Here is a 20,759-nt window from a genome sequence, read left to right on the forward strand (position 1 = left end):
AATAAGAAAAAAATTAACACGATAAAATAAGTCATTTTTCATTTATTGGTACTGTTTATTTCTCATAAGACTTTTTTCATCTTTTTTTATTCCTCCATTCCTTCTATAAATTTTTTTTTTAATAATTAAGTACTTAATTTTTAACTATTTAATTTATCAAACACTCCTCCGACCAAAAGATCCTCAGAGTTTTGTACTGTCTGATCAACATTTTTGTCACCCACCCTCACCAAAAACAAATAGAACATGACAGCGTCATGACAAAAGACAAGGGAAATCACCATTTTAGAGAGAGAGAGAGAGAGAGAGAGAGAAAAGAGAGGTATCCAATAATTGAAAATGAGAAATTAGCAATGGAAAAAATATATAAATATTTTTTAAAACAGCAAAGGTGAAAGCTACACAAAATTTAGGACCACAAGACAAATTCTCAGACCTGTCTGTCCCTACCATTTTTTTTTAATAATTAAAGAGAGTATCATTCATCCAACGAAGAAATGATACGAAAAATTTCACGGATGAATCCTACTGGGAGCGTTTTGATCTGAAAAATATGATTGCGTTTGACTTTAGAGTAAAATCATACTCCATTTCACTTCACTCTATATTTTTATTTATTAGAAAAATTATTACTTTTTTTTTAATCTTTTTTCTCATTCTGATAATAAATTCTCATATAAATTTTTTTTAACTATCGTTACAATTAATTTTTTAATAATAAATTCACCATTCACTTTCACATATATATATATATATACATATCTTTTATCTTTTTATTTAATTTAATAATAAATTCCCACATTTATTTTTCTTAATTATTATTATAATTAATATTTTAATATTAAATTTCATCACCTATTATTACTTAATTTTTTTCCTATATGTATAGAGTGAAATAGAGTAAAATCCCACATTATATAACAGCACTTTACCCATTTCTGGTGCCAACATTACACCAAGCCGCCCATTTTCCCATGTTCCAACTAGGGCCCACCATAGAGATCTTTAATCATAATCTTCAGCATCTTTTTTATTCTATGGAAGTTGTAACATATATAAAAGAAAAAGTACATGCCACCCTAAAAGTGACAGAGATGCACATGTTTTGCATTACTAATGAATTAATTGACATTTTCTTTTTTTGGATAGAATCATTAATCTCTCCAACCATAACCGGCTGTTTCAGCAAGGTGTTCATGGATGTAAAGGCAAATCCCCAGGAGGAAATGATCAATAAAAGTAAAGAGTTCATCGAGAGCATCTCGGTTTGCCGAAGTTTTACAAGAATGGAAGAATAAAAGTTTGGTGGATCAAATTCATCTGATAAGAGCATTACACCAAACTTCTTTTCCTTACAGAAACATCTCAATCTGAGCAGATGGAAAGTTGCATCAAAAGCATAAGTAAGAAAAAGAAAAGAAAGAAGATGAAATAATTACAGAGGATAACAATGATCCACCAAACAAAGAGGAACAAATTGAACAGGCGATCAAACTCAAAAGTGTAATTCTTGAAGAAGAAAGAGAGACGACTACATGTCGGTTGCTTCCGGCAGATGGAATGGAGAATCGGCCCGAGATTTTAAGGTACAATATGCTCTATACGGGCATTATATGCCAAATGATCCTTTAAGAGATTGTGTGTTGATATCGACTCACCGGGAAGAGAAGTCGTCTGCGTTGCTGATCTGGTCGGGTGCTTGTAGGAATTGTCCTTTTTGCCCGCTTGTGTGGATTATCTCCTCGATTTGGATCCTAACCTCAGACATGGAAGGGCGGTTGTTGGGATACTGTGCTGCACAGTCTATCCCGAGCTGTAGGAGCTTCACCATGTCCTCTTCCACGCTCGGGTCTCGCTGGAGCTCTAGGTCGAATACCTCAGAGTTCCATTCCTCGCGGACTATTGACTGGACCCACCTGGGAAGGTCGACCCCTTCCTCGTTGAGGAGGGCGTGCGTTGGGGCCTTGCCTGTAAGGAGCTCCAGAAGCAGAACTCCAAAGCTGTAGACATCAGCCTTCTGGGAGACCTTTCGTGGGTCAGTGACCTCAGGGGCACGGTAACCTGCCACACGATTTGGTGTGGTGGACGGACCCACGAGATGGGCTAGTCCAAAGTCAGACACCCGGACTTCGTAGGACTGGGTGAGGAGGATGTTGGACGATTTGATGTTCCCGTGGGAGACCATGGGCCCCCGGGAATGTATGTACTCCACGCCCCGAGCGGCTCCAAGGGCAACAGCGGACCTGATCTGCCAGTTCAATGGAGTTCTTCCCGCTCCTTTGTTTCCTGCAGGAACATAAAACGCGTAAGAACAAATGGCTTTATTTCATCTTCGGGACAATAGAATGGATCATAGTACAGAATTGTCCAATTTTATTCGGTAATTATGTCTCTAAATACCAAACATGGCATTACAGCATCGTCCCTATTGCTCGGCTATTCCATTTGTAGATAGAGAGCATGGCATTACAGATTGTCCATCCGATAGCATCAGCTATCAAACTCAGCCTCAAAAAGAAAACATACTAACAGTGTAAAATCATTTGAGTGCAATTTGATTTGATCCGACCATACCACGAATCTATGAACTTGACCAGTGGCAAATATGAAGGATACAGAACAAGCCGTGTCGAACAATACAGAGGGAATGATTAGACTATCAGGTTTTCATTGTATTACCAAGAATACCTAGCTAAAGCAACTAGAGGCAGGTCAGTCACGACGAAGAAACAAGATTCCAGGAAAGCTAAGAAATGATCAATGCAGAGAAATGATAATGAAGAAAAAGCAACAGCAATCCACTAATTGATTCATCACCAAACAAAAAGGCTTCTGTAGAAATTATTATAGCCGAAGATGTGAAAATGAGATCATAACATATGAAATAATTGAAACCAAACAAGAAATGCTGACCATGTAATAGAGCAGACAAGCTTCCCATGGGCATGTAGTCATACACCAAGAGCTTCTCATCAATGCTGTAATAGTAAGCTCGGAGAGGCACCAAGCTATCGTGGTCCATGGCCCCGACTGCCTCGATCTTCTCCTTGAACTCCTTCGCCGAGACATTCACGTCCTTCAGCCTCTTCACTGCCACCACGGTCCCGACCTCCAAGACTGCCTTGTAGGCCGTCCCAAAGGTCCCCTTCCCAAGAACCTCTGCAGAAGCCCTCAGCAGATCCTCCAAATCAAACACCCTAGCAGAGTTGCCGAAGAACACCAACTTCTTGGCATTGGCCTCTGCAGCTCCACCTCCCTTCCCACTTCCCGTCATGGCCGCTGCCGCTGCAGCCGCCACAGAATAACCATTACTGACCCCACCGTTCTCAGCCTCGGGGGCAGGCTTCTCGGCCCAAAGCTCTGTCTCAGGCTGCTTGATAGTGGCAATGTCCATCGATCTACTCGTCTTCTTGTTACGGGTCCTTCGGCATAAGAGGATCACCAATGCTACAATCAGTAGGAACCCGAGAACGGATCCGATCACAATTCCCGCCACTGCAGCCCCCGAGAGCTTCTTCTTCTTCTTGTTCTCGGTCCCATTGTTCCCGTTGCTCTGGTCGCCGGTGCCGGGCTCAGCTGGGGGCAAGTTTATATCTTCCGGGCAGGACTTAAGGGGTTTTCCACAAAGCGAAGTACCCAAGAACGAAGTAGTCGTGAAAGCCTGCAAACTATCGGGGATCGACCCGTTAAGCTGGTTGTTCGAGACATTGAACTGCTCGAGTTTTGGGAAGTTCAGGTCGGCGGGAATCGACCCAGTGAGCTGGTTATCCTCGAGGAACAAAGTCCTGAGCCGGGTAAGGTTGTTGAGGCTCAGGGGAATCTCGCCGGAGAAGTTATTGGAAGCAAGGTTGAGCCTAACTAAGTCAGGGAGGCTGAACAGAACCTCCGGAATTTGGCCGGAGAACTTGTTGCCTTGCAGGTAGAGGTTCCTCATGTTGGTGCAGAGTGCGAGATCTGAGGGGATTTGTCCAGTCAACATGTTGAACCGGAGGGAGAGCGTCCGGAGCTCAGTGAGGTTGCCGAGAATGCCGTTCGGCAAGTCGCCGGAGAGGGCGACACCGGGGAGTCGGAGGGCTGTGACCCTGTTGGATTCGCACTGAACTCCAGCCCAAGAACAGGGGCTCTGCTGGTTCACATTCCAGAGCAGAGTCCTCCCGCCGACGGCGGCCCTGAGGGCGAGCAGGGCCGCCCTGTCGGAGGTCAGATCTGGGGCGGAGAACGGGAGGAAGAAGAGCACCGCAATGGCGAGCAAAGGGAGGATTTTTGGCAGCATTTTGCTTGGAAGCGGCCAAGAGATGAAGACCCAGAGAGGGGCTTTAGGCTTGATTGGCCGGTGAAAGGTTCAAGCTTTGAAGGAAGATGAGAACATCTGGTTATGGAGTCAGTGAGAGAGTGAGACGAAGAGGAAGAAGAAGAAGACGGGTGAGCTGCATTCTCTCCGGGTTCTCTTCTTCTTCTTCTTCTTCCTCTATGCTGTGTTTAATGGCCTCTTGGGCACAGAGTGGAATTGGAAGACTACGAGCAGTCCAGTCCAGGCTGTGTCTGGAGAGAGAGAGAGAGAGACAAAGAGAGAGAGAGACTTTCAGACAGAAAATATTATTATATAATTCTTTTTCGACCCCCAAAGTCTCACATTTGTTACACATCGCGCTCTACTGTAAATGTGTCGTCAATTTGGATCCCAAGTCTCATGTCTGATCCAATGAATGGTCCTCGCAACAAAGCATCGCGGTCGTGCTAAAGCCCGATACAATAACGTCTTCCAAGCCTACACAATCCTCGGAGCTATACCGAGCAGGGAAGCTTTCGGTTTTCATCGAGTCTCACGTGGTGGTTATGGTTTAGGAAAACGTGAAAATCCGTATAAAAGTTCACGGTGCAATTAGGATAGAAAACAGATGTGCAAAGCGGATTGAACTTGAAATTTTGGGATGCAAAAGCGAAAATCCAAAAAACATATGAAATGAGGTAACCTAACTGGCTCTCGGTCTCTGGACAAAGCAAATGATGTAATGCAACGACACGTATTCTCGTTCAGAATCGAGAAATTCTGAATTTAATTTTCACCATTACGATTTCTTACCATTTTGTTTAACCGAAAAACATTTTTTCTTTTTATAAGCAATTAACCGAAAAACTTGCTATCTATAGTTGTATACAGGGACCAGTGATGATACTGATGGTGGTGGTTAGTCATTAGTCAACATGTCTTCTTTTTTAATTTTTCCTTTTCTTTTTATTTTTTTAATTTTCCCTTTTTCTTTATTTACTGCTTTTTGGCTTTTGCATCCACGCTCTTGCCTGCTTAGTGCTTATTATTCCTCTATTAAGTTAAAAAATTAAAATAGAAAAAAACATAGAAGGAGCTCTGTGGCTCTGAGGTTTTATTCTGTTCGATGCTGCCTCTGTTCTCTGTTCTGCCATGGCCCCCTCCTGTGTCCATCTCACAGAATTTCAGGAAAATGACGGAGAATGTAAAAACCTAGGCTTTCCTTCGCCGATGATTGCTCGATACGGATCGTTAATAACAATAAATATTTTCACGAAAAATATATAAAATAGTATTTTACACGTATTCGGGCGTTTTGCAAGCGCGCAATAACGGTGACTGGATTTGTCGGAGTCAATCTAATTTCAGGTACGTTCACAACGCCGAATTGTATTTGCTTCTGCACCTGTATGATAGGGATCGATCGGACCAACAAATATGGTCTATTTTCCGTAGGAGGTTGAGGAAGCAATGAAGAGTTTCACAGAGTCTCTATTCTAAGATCCATATTTTCATATCGACTTTTCGATATGTAGTAAACGTGGTACAGTGTCTTAGTTTGCAATGTTTAGTACATGCCCAATGCCCATTGGAATTAGTACCAAGAAGTAAAGTGACTTAACCAAAGTTAACCAGTCACTTTATCATTTCGAGGTACTAACATGTCCTTCTAGAAAAAGCAAAAACAAAAGACGAAACTTCATGCTTTTATCGTTAATCATCTCATCGGTCTCGCAAGTCGAATCTACGACTAGCTAGGCATGCTTGCATGAGTGTTGAGGACCTAAGGAACTGTTATGAATTGATAATATGACATTTTATCACGCGTTAAGAATTATGTTTTGAATTTTAACCCGATTTTATTTCCTATTTTGTAAAATCAAATCTCTATTTTTTAGTCAAGTAATATCTTGAAAATATCGTATTTTGGAACATTATTGATAAAGATTATAGGGATAATTACGTTGAGAGAGAATCAAAGTCTATGTATATATATCGTGAGCTTTTTTTTTTGATAAATGGTAGAGACTTTCATTAAACAAAATGGATTTACATCAAGTGCCATTTATCCAACAAAACTACCAAATAACATCAGCTATCTATGAACTATATCAAAAGGGTTAAACATGTGATTGACTATGATAGAATTTACAATTTTGTGAGAGAGACGGGGGTAAACACAGAGTTTTACTTTCACATCTGCAAAAATCTTCTGAACTATAGCTTTTGGAGATAAGTTTTGCCTTTAATAAATCATTGCGTTCCTCTCATGCCATATGCAGTAAATGTAGTGAGTCCGTGAAAGTTTCAAACTATATCGTGAGCTTTGATGTAAAGTGCGTGAGAACGTTTAGAGAGTGGGAATATTCATGAGATGGAATATCTATTCGAGGGTTAGGATTCCTCGTTTGTGGTTGGCCATTATGCTTATGTGGGATGCACTCGTATTGCACTCCACTCCACGATTATTTCTCAATGAGAAGTCACTGCCGAGCTTCCTCTGTCCGTGAATATTTTATTCAAACGTTTCCATCGCGTTTGAGGATTTACCGCATATATCTTGTGTGCATTTTCTTCTTACTTCCGCATTATCCTCGTCGATTTTCAACATAGTACTAGGACAAAAAGCTTATTGGATTAACTATATTTGCCGTAATTCCGAATCTCATAACTAATACATGGACGACGGATACAACACTAAATGGTACAATCGATTACTCATTTTCACATTCATACCCGATGATCCAATGTGAAGGTCAATGAGCAGTTTAAGTAAATTTGACATCATAGAAACAAATGAGTGCCAAATGATGGAAGAGGAAAAGTTGGCAGAACAACCGTTGAAAGTCTACCAGCATAGACAAACTTCAGCTATAAGTTTAACCTTTCTTTTTTAACGTGTTACTTTCTCCAATTTACTGCTCACACAACGATGACGCAGTGACATGTAAACGAGTTTTGCCAATTAGGTCGATCTTCTTATAATACACAAGGAGATGAACTTCATAAGTTTCGAGAACTATTCGAGCATACGGTCGAATGGCAATCGATTATTAGAGAGATGGGAGCCGTTTGATGGATAGAATAGCTACGGTACTAATTGGAAGCCATACTTTGCTTGTTTTATTTTACGCAAGAAACACACCACCCCAGTGTTGGGGCCATTTTTCCATGGAACAATTTGATCTTCCTCTTCACATGTATTTGATGTTGACTACGTGTTTTTTTTTCCTGGTTGCAAGAAAAGTTTGTCGGAATAGGAAAATGGAAATAAAATGATACAAAAAATCTAATTAATAAGGATTTGGTGTGTTTGGCAAATGAGTAATATTCATTACACTACTCCATTTTAACTTAACTTACCTTCAATTCAACAATACAATTATTACTTTTTCCATTTTTCTTCAATTTTTTTTATCTTAACTAATATTCAATTCAATTTTTAATATTAAATCATCTCAATTATTAATTACTTTTCTTATAATTTAATAACACAATCATTACTTTCTCTCAATTATTTATTACTTTTTCTCATACTTTAACAACACAATCATTACAATTCTAAATAAATATAATTATTTATTATTGGAATGGAGTGGAGTTAAACTCCACTACATTCCCAAATAAAGCCTGAAATTCGGAGACTTACATTACTCATTTAAGTCCCTTTCTTATGTCTTTAATATTTTTATTTATGTACTATATTTCTATATTCGATAATTCGAGACTATGACATCAAGTCCAAGGTTCTAAGGGCTCCCTTTGATCTCGTCCATTGTTTATAGTGTCGACATCACTTTCAGATATAATCGCAATATCACAACGTTCATTTCTTATGTCATCCGTCTGGTCTAATTATGCATCTTATAATTACGAAATCTTGGGTTTGAGATTAGTAAATTCCAATTTTAATTTTAGAAGTTGTGACTAATTCAATCATTAGTACAAGCACCATTCAACAGAGAAAAATAATTGTCTTCCAGCAAATTGATGCTGGACCTCCTAACAAACATTTCTAAATAAATTCCAACACAAAATAGAAAACTTGTATAACAAAATAATCCCTATCCATTTCATGGTTAGGCAAACCCCAATTATATTATTACAGACGTAATCTCGGCATATTATCAGCAATCGTACGTGAGAACTAAAGCGCATCGAATTACTTCTATTTACGAATATATCTATTCGGATTTGGTGCTGACGGTATGGAATCTAACTGGAAATTATGATTAAGAAGAATCTCATTGCACCAACAATTGGATGAATGAATGGAAGCATCATACTCATAAATTATCACTTTAAAAACGGAAAAAAATCCACGAGGTATTCGTTTAGTTGGTAAATTATTATATTGTCAGCAAGCGGACTTTATTTATAATGTAATGATTCGAAATCACTAAAAACACTTTACAATCACTGCAAGTGGACATATGAACGAAAAACTAAATTCGATCAATATGATGAGAATAACTCGTGATATTTAATCAAGAGAAAACATAACAATAAAGTTGAAATGGACAGACAAGAGTTTAGGTGAGACTATGAGTTAAACCCTTTCTTAAAGAAATCATATAATTAAGTTTTTGCCAACCTCAACCTAATTTAAATATTTAATACATTATAATAAAATTAATAAATATAATAATGTCCAAAATTAGCTGTTTCTCGGTAAGAGCTTTAATTATTGCACCGAAATTTACACGTATGCCAGTCCCCAACTGTCGGCTCACACGCACACCATCACAACCACTCTCATCAGCTCATTACTAATTAGGATATAACTGACTGCATCTCGTTCGTAATTTGAGAATATCACTGAAAAAGTATACATACATATATATATATATATATACGTATCTCCGCATTAAGATTAGAGCACCTTATTAAGATTGCACCAAACTCATTTATCTAATTTCTATATCCTCATCGAAATTGAAAGAATTTCAGGTCCTCGCTCCGCTTTGAGTTCGTCGATACATTGATCGAAGTATACGTCTATACTGATCTATCAATGTATGTCTCCGTGACTCTATCGAGAAAGGTTAGCGAGCGATCTTATAGCACTGAAGATCTCACATCATGGGATAGTGACTATATAAGTATACGGTGTATCCCGTGAATTTTATGCGGAATAGCTCAGGTAGTTGAGACATACAGGAGAAGGGTTAGGGACAATTTCTTTCTGGTCGCTTCACTTTGAGGGGCTAGCTAATGAGTTAAATGGTGAATTACTAGGCAATACAAGCTATGGGCCCATGTTTTTTTTGTTCTTTTTATGAACCAAATCACGAGGTTTCCACTTTTTGGTTAAAATGTTAAATCTAATATGCACTTAATCCCGATCACAAGATACTACTAGTAAGCTTCGAATCCCTGTGCTGCAAGTCACATCCAAGTCGAGCACAGTTTGCCAACCGAGCCAAATCTTGTGGTTAATACGGTCCCAAATTTAGTAGGGAGATGTGGTTGAGTCTCACCAAACTTGACCTTAATGTGTTACTGCCTTTTTTCTACAAAGTGGAAAAATGTAATTTACAAGAAAAGAAACCAACTTTTTGCAGTTAACTTGCAGCGAATGAGAACAGATTATGGACATAGGGATTTCCTAGTCTAGGGAAAACATCATAAAACATGACAAAGACAGAGATGAGAGAACTGTGGAATTGGCTGAGAGTTTTAATCCCTTCAACTGCCCCCTTAGGTTGTGCCACAGCCCTTTCAGCAAATGTTTATACTCACGGAGAGATCTCCACCGCTGGCAAAAAACCACAGTTTGTCCCTGTGATTTGTTGCCGATACCGGACATTGTCGGCGATAAGTGATTTCTGTGTACGATGAAAACCTGTGTTGCCTATGTAATATAAAATACGGCTGTACCAACTGCACTGTCCCTCAAATGCAGAACTGAGTACCTCACATCTCTATCATGTAACATGAGACGACATGGACAAGCAGTTGTGAGCTTGGCGCTGGAAACTTTCAAGATGTTTTCTCCGAAGCATGACATGACTCTGAACTGAAAGAGGCTTGATAGTAAAAAATACTGGAATTATAAGGCAAAGTCGATCACTATAAAAGCTCCCCGATTTTCAACATCTGGGGTAATGTACACAATTTCGAAAAGAAACAGAATAATTTTTCAAGTATTTGTCGAGGAGAGATCCCTTGTATGCTCATCTCTTAGTATCCTACAGTCACCAGGACCTGTATTCTGGTAGCGGAATAATTTGCAGTAACTACTCTCTTTTAAGGTAAAAATAAAAGTTATAATGAAGGCCATACAGATTGAAACGATCTCCACGGGATCTTGCTTGGTAGAAAATGGTGGTACCCATGAAATCACACTCAGAGATGCAAATCCTTCCCGAGAATTTTTCTTCCTGCAATTTTGCTCATAACATGTTACTGGATATATCGAAATCAAAGACACGATGTATTGTGTGACAGAAAATGTTGATGAAAAATTCAAGATCGGTTTAGTTGGACATGGAGGAGGCGAAAAGTAGCCCTAATGGGCCTTGGAAATCTGAAGTTTCGCCTGACTTCCTGCCCTGCCGGGCCTCCACAGTCGGGCTCAGAGTCCTCTCCAAGCCAACTAGCTAAACAAACTGGAAAGTTCAAGACGCTCAAACCTACCAAATTTGTGATTTTTAAAGAAAATGAATAACTAAATATAATGCATTTTTTTTAATGCACATCAGGCCAGGTCAATATCAGTGCTATGGTCCCGCACGGATCTATTATGGACGTAACCTTTTTAATAGAAGCCCAGATTTTTCCCCAGGCCTAACTAAAGAAGAATGGGCAACCTGGTGCATGATAAGGTCGATCCTATACGTACCCGAAAAGGTCCTTAATAGATTTCCAACGAGAATGGTCCTTCGTGTCTCTAGTTTTTTGCTTGCTGAAGCTGGCCTCAGAGTCACCTGGGCAAAGCAGACCAGACATTGAATTCAAAATCATCAATACCAAATTCAAATAATTTACATACTGGGATTTTGAGTTAACCACCTCTACCGTTGCTAGGCGTTGAGTGGATCTTCTTTGATGCCCTGAGTGATGATAATTTCTTGACAAGTACTCGCTCTTCCTCACTGCGACACAACAGAGTTAGTTCCAAAAATATCACGTATTTCACTAGCATATTTTGCTACAAAAGCTTTCAATTCACGCGTACAAACAACATAAGCAATAACTACAGAGTGGAACGAATTTAACCTTATATCTTTTGGAATAACGACATTCACGGTAAAGAGGTGATCCCCTCGTGAAGTTGGTCTATTGATGTCTGGTACCCCCATGTGGGGCAACTTTATGGTATCCCCGGGCTGAATTCCTGATGGTATTTTGAGCTCTCGATGGCCGTCCACAGTATCCACCTAAAAGTTAGACAAGCTATTGCTTATAAGTGACCAATATCAGAATGCATAAGGCGGATATAGACTCTACATAAAGCTGTAGACAGTCCAACACTCTAAACACTTTATAGTAGATCCTGAAGAAGATGATGTGGAACATTTTGGGAAATTTTTTTTTTTTAAAAAAAAAAGAGGAAAAGACAATAGAGAATATTATCCAAGTCCTGTGAAATTCTTAAGATAGATACCTTTACTGTAGTCCCTAGTATCGCATCTGTATAATCAATAGTGATTTTTGAGTAAAGATTGATTCCTTCCCTCCTAATCCCCTGTTTTTGATCAATATGGATAATTATGTAGAGATCACCAGCTATACCCCTGCCAGAACATAATGAAGAGAATGAAACAAAATAAGTCAGTTTCATCTAAACATTAATGAAATAGAAGGGTAAATGATTGCTAACAGAACAAAGAAAAATATCCCCTGAATGAAATAAAGCGGTAGAATCTGCACCTCTTATTGTCAAAATTTCCCTCTCTCTGGAGTTGCATCGTAGCTCCATCACTGACTCCAGGGGGAATGACAACTTGCATACTTCGCTTTGACTGAATGTTGCCACTGCCACTACAGCGAGTGCAATTTTCAGTAATGATCTGGCCTTCTCCGCTGCACTTGAAGCAAGTAGAAACCTGTAAAGCATTCAGTTAGTACAATGATAGTTCAAATAGAACTAAACTTGAACAAATCGGAATAGTAAGATTTGCAGCAACTGAAAGTCCAAAGGATGATCAGTGTGCTTGATAAAGTCAATTTTAATGCTCTTTCTGTGTCAAAGTTACCTGAGACATCACTCCAAAAGGAGTTTTCTGAGTTTTCATCACCCCACCTCTGCCTTCACAAGCAGTACATGATTTTATGGAGGAACTAGACTTAGCGCCGGTTCCAGCGCAACTATCACAAACTTCAGAACACGAAACTTCGATTTCCCGCTGGCCTCCGAAAATTGATTCTTCAAAGCTCAGGTAAAGTTCGTATCTGAATCAAGAGAGTATTAAATGTCAGATAAAGATTTACATAGTTACAGCTTTACTACGATGAAACAGACAATTTGGAAGTCTTCGTCGCTCCTCCATCCAATAAAAGAAGAAGACCTGGCGTAATGCAATATTCTTCTAAACTAAAAGTAAATTCAGACTAAGCCTTCATAAAACATCTTGGAAATGTATTCGGTAATATTCGGCAGTATTAATAATGAGTAAAAAAAATCTAATAATTACCGAATGTCAAGGCCCTTTCTTCCCATGGCCCCAAAACTGAAGTTGATGCCTCCTGATTCACCTCCCGCTCCAAAAGGATCCTCTGATCCACCGAAGAAAGCACTAAAGACCTCAAAGGGATCCACCTAGAGGAAGAACACATTAGCACAACGAGCAAAGCATCATCTTGCATTGGACATATTGAAACAGTCTCAAGTACACAGGAGACTGACAAGGAAAAACACGAGAAGCGGTCTTACCCCTGATGGATTGCCCGCAGAACCTCCATATTCTCCCTGTAAACCTGCCTCACCAAAACGATCATATAAAGATCTTTTCTCTTCGTCTGATAGCACCTATACACATTCTCCGTAAGCTCATGAAACAGAGGACGTAACAATGTTGAACAAGCATTACATTGAGCAGCTCGGACAAAACAGATTTAGGATCATTTGCTGCCATATAAAGGCCACGGGGAAAAGGAGGAATGCGGACAAAAACGAAGGAAAGGAGCTCAATTTCTAGCAAATGAGCATTGAATTGAGCACTGAGAGCCTGAAAAAGCCACCTCGTATGCGGCACTGATCTCCTTGAACTTATCTTCGGCTCCAGGGGTTCTGTTTACATCGGGATGGTACTGTCGGAAATCAAAGCAGACAAGAAACGAGAGCTCAGTTCATACAGTATGGGCTAATGTAATCCCACAAACCAATCAACCAATGAACAGCATGAGGATGGTAACGAACGGAGCTCACCTTACGGGCTAGTTTGCGGTAAGAGCTCTTGATTTCCTGCAAAGATGCGTTCTTGCCGACGTTCAGGGCCGAGTAGTAATCGGCTTTCGCTGCTCTGATCGCGACGCCTCGGGACCATCTCCGGTGAGTGGGAGAAGAAACGGGTTTAAGGAAAGCTCCGTTGTTCGTTCCGAAAATACTGGAATTGGCCGAGCTCAAGAAGCTGAATTTGGGCAGAATCAAGAACGAGCTCGAAAACCCAGAAGCTCGGGGCCGAACCGTGGAGGGCGGAGCCGGAGGGGGGCCGTGGAGGACCGCCATTGCCAGAGCGAGAGCGGTCAGGTGTTGTCGAGCATTGAAGCTTTTCGATTGATTGCCTGACAGAACTAACGCTGAAGGAACGAGAGGAAGGTTATGGGGGGGCTTTCGTAATATTATGAACTATTGTTATTGCCGAGATGGTTGATGAAGGACAATTTGTTTTTGCACCCTAAAGTTTTTCATGTAAACCAACTTGCCACCTGTAGTTTCGAGTTTAGGACCTCTAGGCGTAGCCCAGTCCCAGAAGTTTAAAGTGACACACTGATATGCATCGTGTTAGTTTCGTTTTGGCTCGGCCTTTGCTCTCGAATTATAAACATCGTCGAGATTCTCAACTAAAACCATCGGTAGGTGTCAATCGTTAATGATGCAAACTTCAGGGTGTAAAGTGGTCCAAATGACAACTTCAAATTACAGAATTTGATTGACTCGCAATGTGAATTGTGAAACAATGGAACCGGCTTTGCCAATTGACAGAAACTAGGAAACAAAAAAATAAAAATAAAACATTTACTTCATTAGAAAAAAAAAATGCTTAGCTTTCTTTGCATAATCGAACCTTCCTAGCTCCAAGTCCAATCCAATCAATCAGATTCTAGTTCCTCTAATGGGATGTTCCCACGAATTAATCTTCATTTTCTGCTGCAGCCATCTCAATAGTCGGCTGTGTTTCTTGGAAAGCATGCGTCCATGTTTTCGCCTTTGGCGCTCTCCTGTAGTCTTTCCTATGCCAAGGATGCTCGACGCCTGCCGTTCTTGACATGTTCCAAGAACTCCACCAACCACGAGGATGTTAGATCGAAAGCAGTTCCACAACTTCACTGCTTCTGCTGGAATCGGGAAAACAAAATCACAATGATAACTTCCAAAGCTCACAAACATGCATCATGACGCCTCAACCAAAGAGGTGGCTTCCTCCACAGAACAATCCCAGAATGGTGAGAGAGCAACTACTTTCCCGATGATGATCAGCGTGGGGGAGACTAACTCTGCCTCAGCAATTTTACCGGCAAGATCCTTCAGCTCGGAAAATACCTGAACAGAAAAAAGTTCCCACTGTTAGTCCAACTCATGTTTGCCTCGAGCATTTTGTGCTTAATGGACAGAAGCTTTTTGTTGAACTCACAGTCCGCTGTTGAGGCGTGGTCCCACGCTCGATTGCAGCAGCTGGTGTATCAGCAGAGAGACCATGATGCATCAATTTTTGGGCAAGAGAAGGGAGAGTTGAGAGGCCCATGTAAACGACTAAGGTAGAGTCGGGGTCTGCTGCATTTTCAGCTACAAACAGAGGATCGGTCCCACCTTTCCTTGAATGCCCAGTAAAGAATCTAACACTGTTCGCTACTCCCCGATGGGTTAATGGAATCCCAAGCTCCGCTGATATTCCTGAAGCGGCGGTTATGCCTGAAGAGCAGTAAACATATGAATTTACCAATGTATCCGAGGAAGAAGATTACTATTGCTTTCTAGAAGGCCAAGTCTAATTTGAATATAAAGACCTAATGGTAGCACATTCCATACCATGAAGCTCGTGGATTTCTCGAATCTTTACAGGAATATATGTTCTCTTACATAAGATGGCAGTAGTGTATTAATGAGCAAACTAAATTTTTACCTGGAATAACTTTCACATGAATCCCTTGCTGTTGCAAAAAGTCCATCTCCTCCCCACCTCTTCCAAATACCTACAGAAAGCAAGATTCGATTCCGAAAGGGAAGTCACTTCGAGATTCCAACCCATGTCAGCAGACTTTATATATCTGAATCTTTTTTCCTCGAAAATAAGAAACTTACCAGCGGATCCCCTCCTTTAAGTCTCACTACTGTAGCTCCTGCCTCTGCAAAATTGAGAAGCAGCTCGTGTATCTCCTCCTGCCCAACAAGATACAACAGATTTAGCCCTCATCCTCAATTCATCAAGTTGACAATGATACCAAACACAAGTTGGGTAACAGTTCAAGATTCATTTTTCCTTAATGATGATATATTTGAGGAACCAAACCCCCATTTCCAAGATGAACAAGTTGAAGTTTGTGCTGTTTATACTGCAGTGATTCGCACATTGTAAATCTGTCAGCAAACAAGCTGATAGATTTACAAGGTAAACTCGAAGGACCCCGAAAATCCACATCTTAAATCCCCTCAGCACGTCGAATTTGGATTGAAAGAGAGATTTTCTCACTGGATTCCTGCTTTTTAATACCGAAAAGTTCCGAAGAACCATCATGAAGCAAGCAAAGTTGAAACATTTACGATTCATTACCCACATTCAGCTGGCAAAGATCAAACAAACCCACAACCCACCTCACAAAACCTCCCAAGAAGACAAATTTCTTTACCTGCGTCCTGCTATGGTACCCTGCAGTCTTCCCGACATACAGAAGCCGGGCATCAGGGCCAACCAGATCGAGCACCTCATGGGACACCAACCTATCATAGAGCAGCAAATCAGCGCCCTTGATCACCCTCACCGCCTTCAAGGTCAGCAGCTCCGGGTCCCCGGGCCCGGTCCCGACCAAGTACACGTTCCCGGGCCCGCATTGGTCCCCTCCCCCGTCGCCCCCGTGCTGCCGCCGCCTCTTCTCCCGCAGCACGTAGAGGAGGTTCTTGAGCTCGGGGAGCTGGAGGGCAATGTCGTTTCGGCGGATTGAGTCGGAGTCGTGAGGCAGAGGTAGAGACTGGTCGAAGGGAGAGGCAGCGGCGGAGTTCTTGTAGAGCCAGCTGTCCCGAGAATACCTCTCCCCAGAGTGCTTCTCCGTGAACGGTGACGAGGAAGAAGAAGAAGAGGGAGAGGGAGAGGGAGAAGGAGAGAAGCGTAGGGAGGAAGAAATGGAGCGGGGAGTTGAGGGGCCGTGATGGGTTCGGAGATGAGGTGAAGAGGAAAGAGTTGAAGAGATTCTGCTTGCCAGAGCCGCCATTGCGGTCGGATACAGAGAGAGAAAGAGGAGAGTGGGAGCTAGGCAAGGATGACAATGAATGGAGACGCGAGAGAATATAAAAGGGAAGGGTGGAGGAGGAGGAGAATTTGTGTTTGTATGTGTTTGGGGGAGGCTGAGGAGGCAGAGTGGCTTTTGGGCTTTGGAGAGGGACATTGTGGTCTTTCGTGGACTTTCACGGTGGGTTTTCTTATAATTCTCGAAATCTTTTTTTTTTTAAATATTTTATTTACAGCTCTTTTGTAATAGCACAATCAATATTTATTTTTATTTATTTACTAATAGTAAAATACTAAATGCCCCTTAAAAGTACGCTTAGTTGTTTACAAAATTAAATACCATTTGCTATATCCTCCTAATTTATTATATTATAGATATTTAAAGTTCGTTCTTCAGTATCATGTGATAGGAAAATTTCGTTTGTTTTACAAATAATATTCAACTCAACTCAATTCAACTCCACTTATTTTCAATTCAACATCACAATCATTACTTTTTTTATTTTTTAAATGTTTTTAACAATTCAATTCGATTTTTAATATTAAATTCTCTCAACTATTCATTACTTTTTCACAATTCAACAACACAATCATTACTTAATCATTATTTTCTCTCAATTATTTATTACTTTTTCACACTTTTTCTCATAATTCAACAATACAATCATTACAAACCAATTAAAACCAAAACTCAATCCAACTCAACTCTCAATCCAAACACACTCTAAAACACCAAGATCTCACATGTCGAATTTGTCAAATCGATTGAGTAATCAGAAACATGCCTAAATTAATTGCGAAAGTTAGACATGAGCAAGAGACAGATGTTGTGGTCTTCCAAAAATATACATCATAACCTAGATTGTATCTTAATTTGAGTAATGGGCCTCAGAGAAATATCTATTTAACGTACGACTCGGGAACATAACTCCTCAATTGCTTCCAGCATGAGGTTATTATAATTTCTAATTTTGCCCATCATTAAATAAGAAAATTACCTTATGGTATTTGCGCATTAGACCCCATACTATACCGAGATGTCGTTAAGGCCCAACACTTTAAACTATAGTAGATCACTTAATCTCGCCAATAATAAAGTAGCCATAATACATAACTAGTTATTATCTATGTTGGACCATAATTATTGAATAAAATCCAACAAAAAACACTTATACTAATCGTGATTATTAAAAATACTAAATACTTAAACTTAAGTATTAAATGCTTGAACTGAAAGTACTAAACGTGTCACGATGATACGAAGTAATATTAGCAAAACTCTAAATAAAATACTCTATATTTATATGTACAGTCTATTGGAAGCAATGATAAATGCATCCCTGAAGCAACAATGCGGCAGATGATTTTGACATTATAAGGTACTTTTGTGATAACCTATACTATATCTATATCTATTTAAATTATAAAAGCCAAAATAAATCACCGAGTGAATAATACTTAAATCATAAATTACTTATGCTTGAGTGACTTTTCAAATTTCACCCAAATATAGTACAACAAATAGCCTGTTATTATCTCGTTACTTCACACATAAAATTTTAAAAGTATTTTGAGTTATAGAAGTCGAAGAGTCTTTTGTTTATATATTTATATAAAAGAAAAATTCGCCTCATGTGGACATACAATTTTATTATCTTATTATCTTCACAATAACAATATAAAATATATTCTATCTTAAGGACCAGAGACCTCCCATTATTGAGAGATACAAAAATGTATATCCAATGCACTATTCTGTAAACACCATAAGCCTCACAAAATAAATAGAGAAATTTAACCAAAATCACAAATTAAAAGAATAAAAATAAAACTAACTTTCCATGGGCAAAGTTAGTCACGAATAAATATTTGTGTTACCTGCATACCCCTTTCAAGAAAGGTCACTGTCTTTATATATATATATATATATATATAACTAAAAATTCTAACGCGTGCATGCGCGGGTTGTTTCGTCTAGTTTGCATTCAATTTGCACAACAAAAATGAATGGCGAATTTAGGTGACGAAGTTAAAAGAATTATATTGAGGCCTCTTCCTAGTGGGGCCAAGCACCATGCAACTGTTGAAACTTGTCATGGTTTAAACTCATTGGATCTTCCACATGCCCGTAAAATGAACAGGTTCGTTAGCTTACTTGAGATATATTTTTTCCGTATTTTTGCCACATTTAATACTCTTTAGAACTAGAGGTTTAAGCGAGACGATACGGCTTGCAAACTATTCGAGCTCGCTTGGTGAAAGTTCAAATTCACTCTCAGTCTTATCAAATTCGAGCCGAACCGAACAGTCTCAAGTGTCGAGTTCGAGCCTGGGTGTGCTTAACTCGAGCAGCGTGCAAGCCTTATTAAGACTTTGAATGTGTTTATTGTAATTTTTGTCAAATTAGAATTCTGTCGAATCCGAGCTGCTCGAAATGCTCACGAGCCGAGCTCGAGCTCGCCTCTCCAGGCTCGATTGAACTCGAGCCGAGCTTCGAGTCCCTTGAGTTCGGGCTCGACTACACCCCTATTTAGAAGTGACTAAGTTATTTGGTTCTTGTTCGATTGAACTTGCAGGGATAATTATAGATTAAAAAAAAAAAGTCCCCCTCGATTCATTGAAACGAGCGGTGGGCTGGTCTTTTGCTTCCGATCCTGTGGTCTCAATTAGGATGCTATTGGTAATGTGTGCCAAATATTACAGTAAAATAAAAATTTTAATAACTAATAAAGGGTATAAGTAATTTCATAAAATATCGAACCTGTAATCTCTTGATTATCAAACGATGAGTATGTTATTGAGCGACATTCACTTTTGATAGTACATTGACTACTTTAATATATTAAAAATTGAACTAAAGGCATGTTTACTTTTAGAAAAGCTTTCTTTATTTTTCTTTTCCTCTTTTCTTCTCATTCTCTAAATTTATTTTTCCAAAGAAAATTGAGATATCACATTTACAAATTCAAAATTGAGAATTTTCAAACTTATATTTAATAACTAAAAAAGAAAAATTCAAGTCATCGTGAATACAGAAAATTCACGCTGCGAGAGCTTTATCCCTTAGTGAGTCGACCAGGCTGGACTGGATTGATCGGGGTCCAATTAAGCTTCCGAATACTGGGATTCACATCGAAAAAAATAATTGGTAAAAATTCTAATTAAAGAGAAGTAAATTAGAAAACCATTAAAAATATTTTTTTCTAAATTGCTTTGAATTTAGGGAATTAAAAAGTGTCTCTTTCAAAAAACGATTTTTTTTAATTTTAGATAGGTAAATGCATATTTAAAAAAAACCTAAAGAGAAGAAAGTTAAATAACTATGAAAAATACTTCTCTAAATTGTTTTAAATTTAGGAAAATAGAAAAGTGTCTTTTCCCTAAAAAAGATTCTTTATTTTAAGTAGGCATACACACATTTTACGATTTTTCATTTTTATGAAAATTTTCAGAAAACTGGAAAATTTTCTCCGAGCAAACACAACCTATTTTTCCCCAATCTATATATAATATATAAAAGTCGAAGAGCAAGAAAAGCATTATTTAAGAACCTTCAGCTTTTGGTAAAATGTTGTTACTTGCTTGAATCAATCCATTCGATAACACTTAGCTTCAATGTTAATTGACCTTTCAATTCCATTTTAATGAATTTTAATATATTTTATTTGTGTCCATATTCGACTTATTTTGATTAATCGTCCATATTATTTTTATGTATAATTATATTTTTGGAAAATTAAATGATTTCTCGATAATTTATAAGAACTCATCGATTTGAGTGATATTTTTCAAGTTCGATGTACCAATTGTTCTATAAATACGAAGCAAAAATCATCATTTTGCATATTTTTCATTCATAATAATTTTTCGACACTCTGAAT

At 39.0% G+C, this 20,759-nt stretch overlaps 3 protein-coding genes across 4 annotated transcripts; all 3 read right to left on the minus strand.

The window, feature by feature from the left end:
* Positions 1–1,203: 1,203 nt before the first annotated feature.
* Positions 1,204–4,547, minus strand: LOC116214654 (probable inactive receptor kinase At1g48480). The gene is made up of 2 exons (XM_031550060.1): positions 2,914–4,547; positions 1,204–2,286 (listed from the first exon to the last, which is right to left on the minus strand). The coding sequence occupies exons 1-2, from the start codon at positions 4,271–4,273 to the stop codon at positions 1,655–1,657; spliced, it is 1,992 nt and encodes a 663-aa protein (XP_031405920.1). The 5' UTR covers positions 4,274–4,547; the 3' UTR covers positions 1,204–1,654.
* Positions 4,548–10,296: 5,749 nt separating this feature from the next.
* Positions 10,297–14,066, minus strand: LOC116214178 (chaperone protein DnaJ). Of its 2 annotated transcripts, none has more exons than XM_031549508.1 (11): positions 13,644–14,066; positions 13,457–13,525; positions 13,149–13,244; positions 12,910–13,034; positions 12,472–12,667; positions 12,146–12,321; positions 11,880–12,009; positions 11,492–11,652; positions 11,291–11,367; positions 11,115–11,199; positions 10,297–10,653 (listed from the first exon to the last, which is right to left on the minus strand). In XM_031549508.1, the coding sequence occupies exons 1-11, from the start codon at positions 13,941–13,943 to the stop codon at positions 10,413–10,415; spliced, it is 1,656 nt and encodes a 551-aa protein (XP_031405368.1). In that variant the 5' UTR covers positions 13,944–14,066; the 3' UTR covers positions 10,297–10,412. The 2 variants fall into 2 exon arrangements, with proteins under 2 accessions (XP_031405368.1, XP_031405367.1); XM_031549507.1 differs by having other exon boundaries at positions 11,285–11,367; positions 13,644–14,064.
* A 261-nt stretch (positions 14,067–14,327) lies between these two features.
* On the minus strand, positions 14,328–16,971 carry LOC116214179 (siroheme synthase). Its single transcript, XM_031549509.1, has 5 exons — positions 16,283–16,971; positions 15,738–15,815; positions 15,559–15,628; positions 15,070–15,347; positions 14,328–14,978 (listed from the first exon to the last, which is right to left on the minus strand). The coding sequence occupies exons 1-5, from the start codon at positions 16,859–16,861 to the stop codon at positions 14,829–14,831; spliced, it is 1,155 nt and encodes a 384-aa protein (XP_031405369.1). The 5' UTR covers positions 16,862–16,971; the 3' UTR covers positions 14,328–14,828.
* Positions 16,972–20,759: the final 3,788 nt, after the last annotated feature.

The sequence above is a fragment of the Punica granatum genome, chromosome 7, assembly GCF_007655135.1.
Source record: "Punica granatum isolate Tunisia-2019 chromosome 7, ASM765513v2, whole genome shotgun sequence".
Lineage (NCBI taxonomy): Eukaryota > Viridiplantae > Streptophyta > Magnoliopsida > Myrtales > Lythraceae > Punica > Punica granatum.

Coding starts and splice junctions, on each gene's coding strand:
- LOC116214654 (XM_031550060.1), bottom strand. CDS start 4,273: ATGCTGCCAAAAATCCTCCCTTTGCTCGCCATTGCGGTGCTCTTCTTC. Junction 2,287..2,913: donor CTTGTCTGCTCTATTACATG/GTCAGCATTTCT, acceptor ATGTTCCTGCAG/GAAACAAAGGAGCGGGAAGA.
- LOC116214178 (XM_031549507.1), bottom strand. CDS start 13,943: ATGGCGGTCCTCCACGGCCCCCCTCCGGCTCCGCCCTCCACGGTTCGG. Junction 12,010..12,145: donor GGAAATTTTGACAATAAGAG/GTGCAGATTCTA, acceptor ATGTTCTGGCAG/GGGTATAGCTGGTGATCTCT. Junction 10,654..11,114: donor TCTATTAAGGACCTTTTCGG/GTACGTATAGGA, acceptor GCAAAATTGCAG/GAAGAAAAATTCTCGGGAAG.
- LOC116214179 (XM_031549509.1), bottom strand. CDS start 16,861: ATGGCGGCTCTGGCAAGCAGAATCTCTTCAACTCTTTCCTCTTCACCT. Junction 15,629..15,737: donor TTAAAGGAGGGGATCCGCTG/GTAAGTTTCTTA, acceptor TGCTTTCTGTAG/GTATTTGGAAGAGGTGGGGA. Junction 15,348..15,558: donor TCATGTGAAAGTTATTCCAG/GTAAAAATTTAG, acceptor ACTGCTCTTCAG/GCATAACCGCCGCTTCAGGA.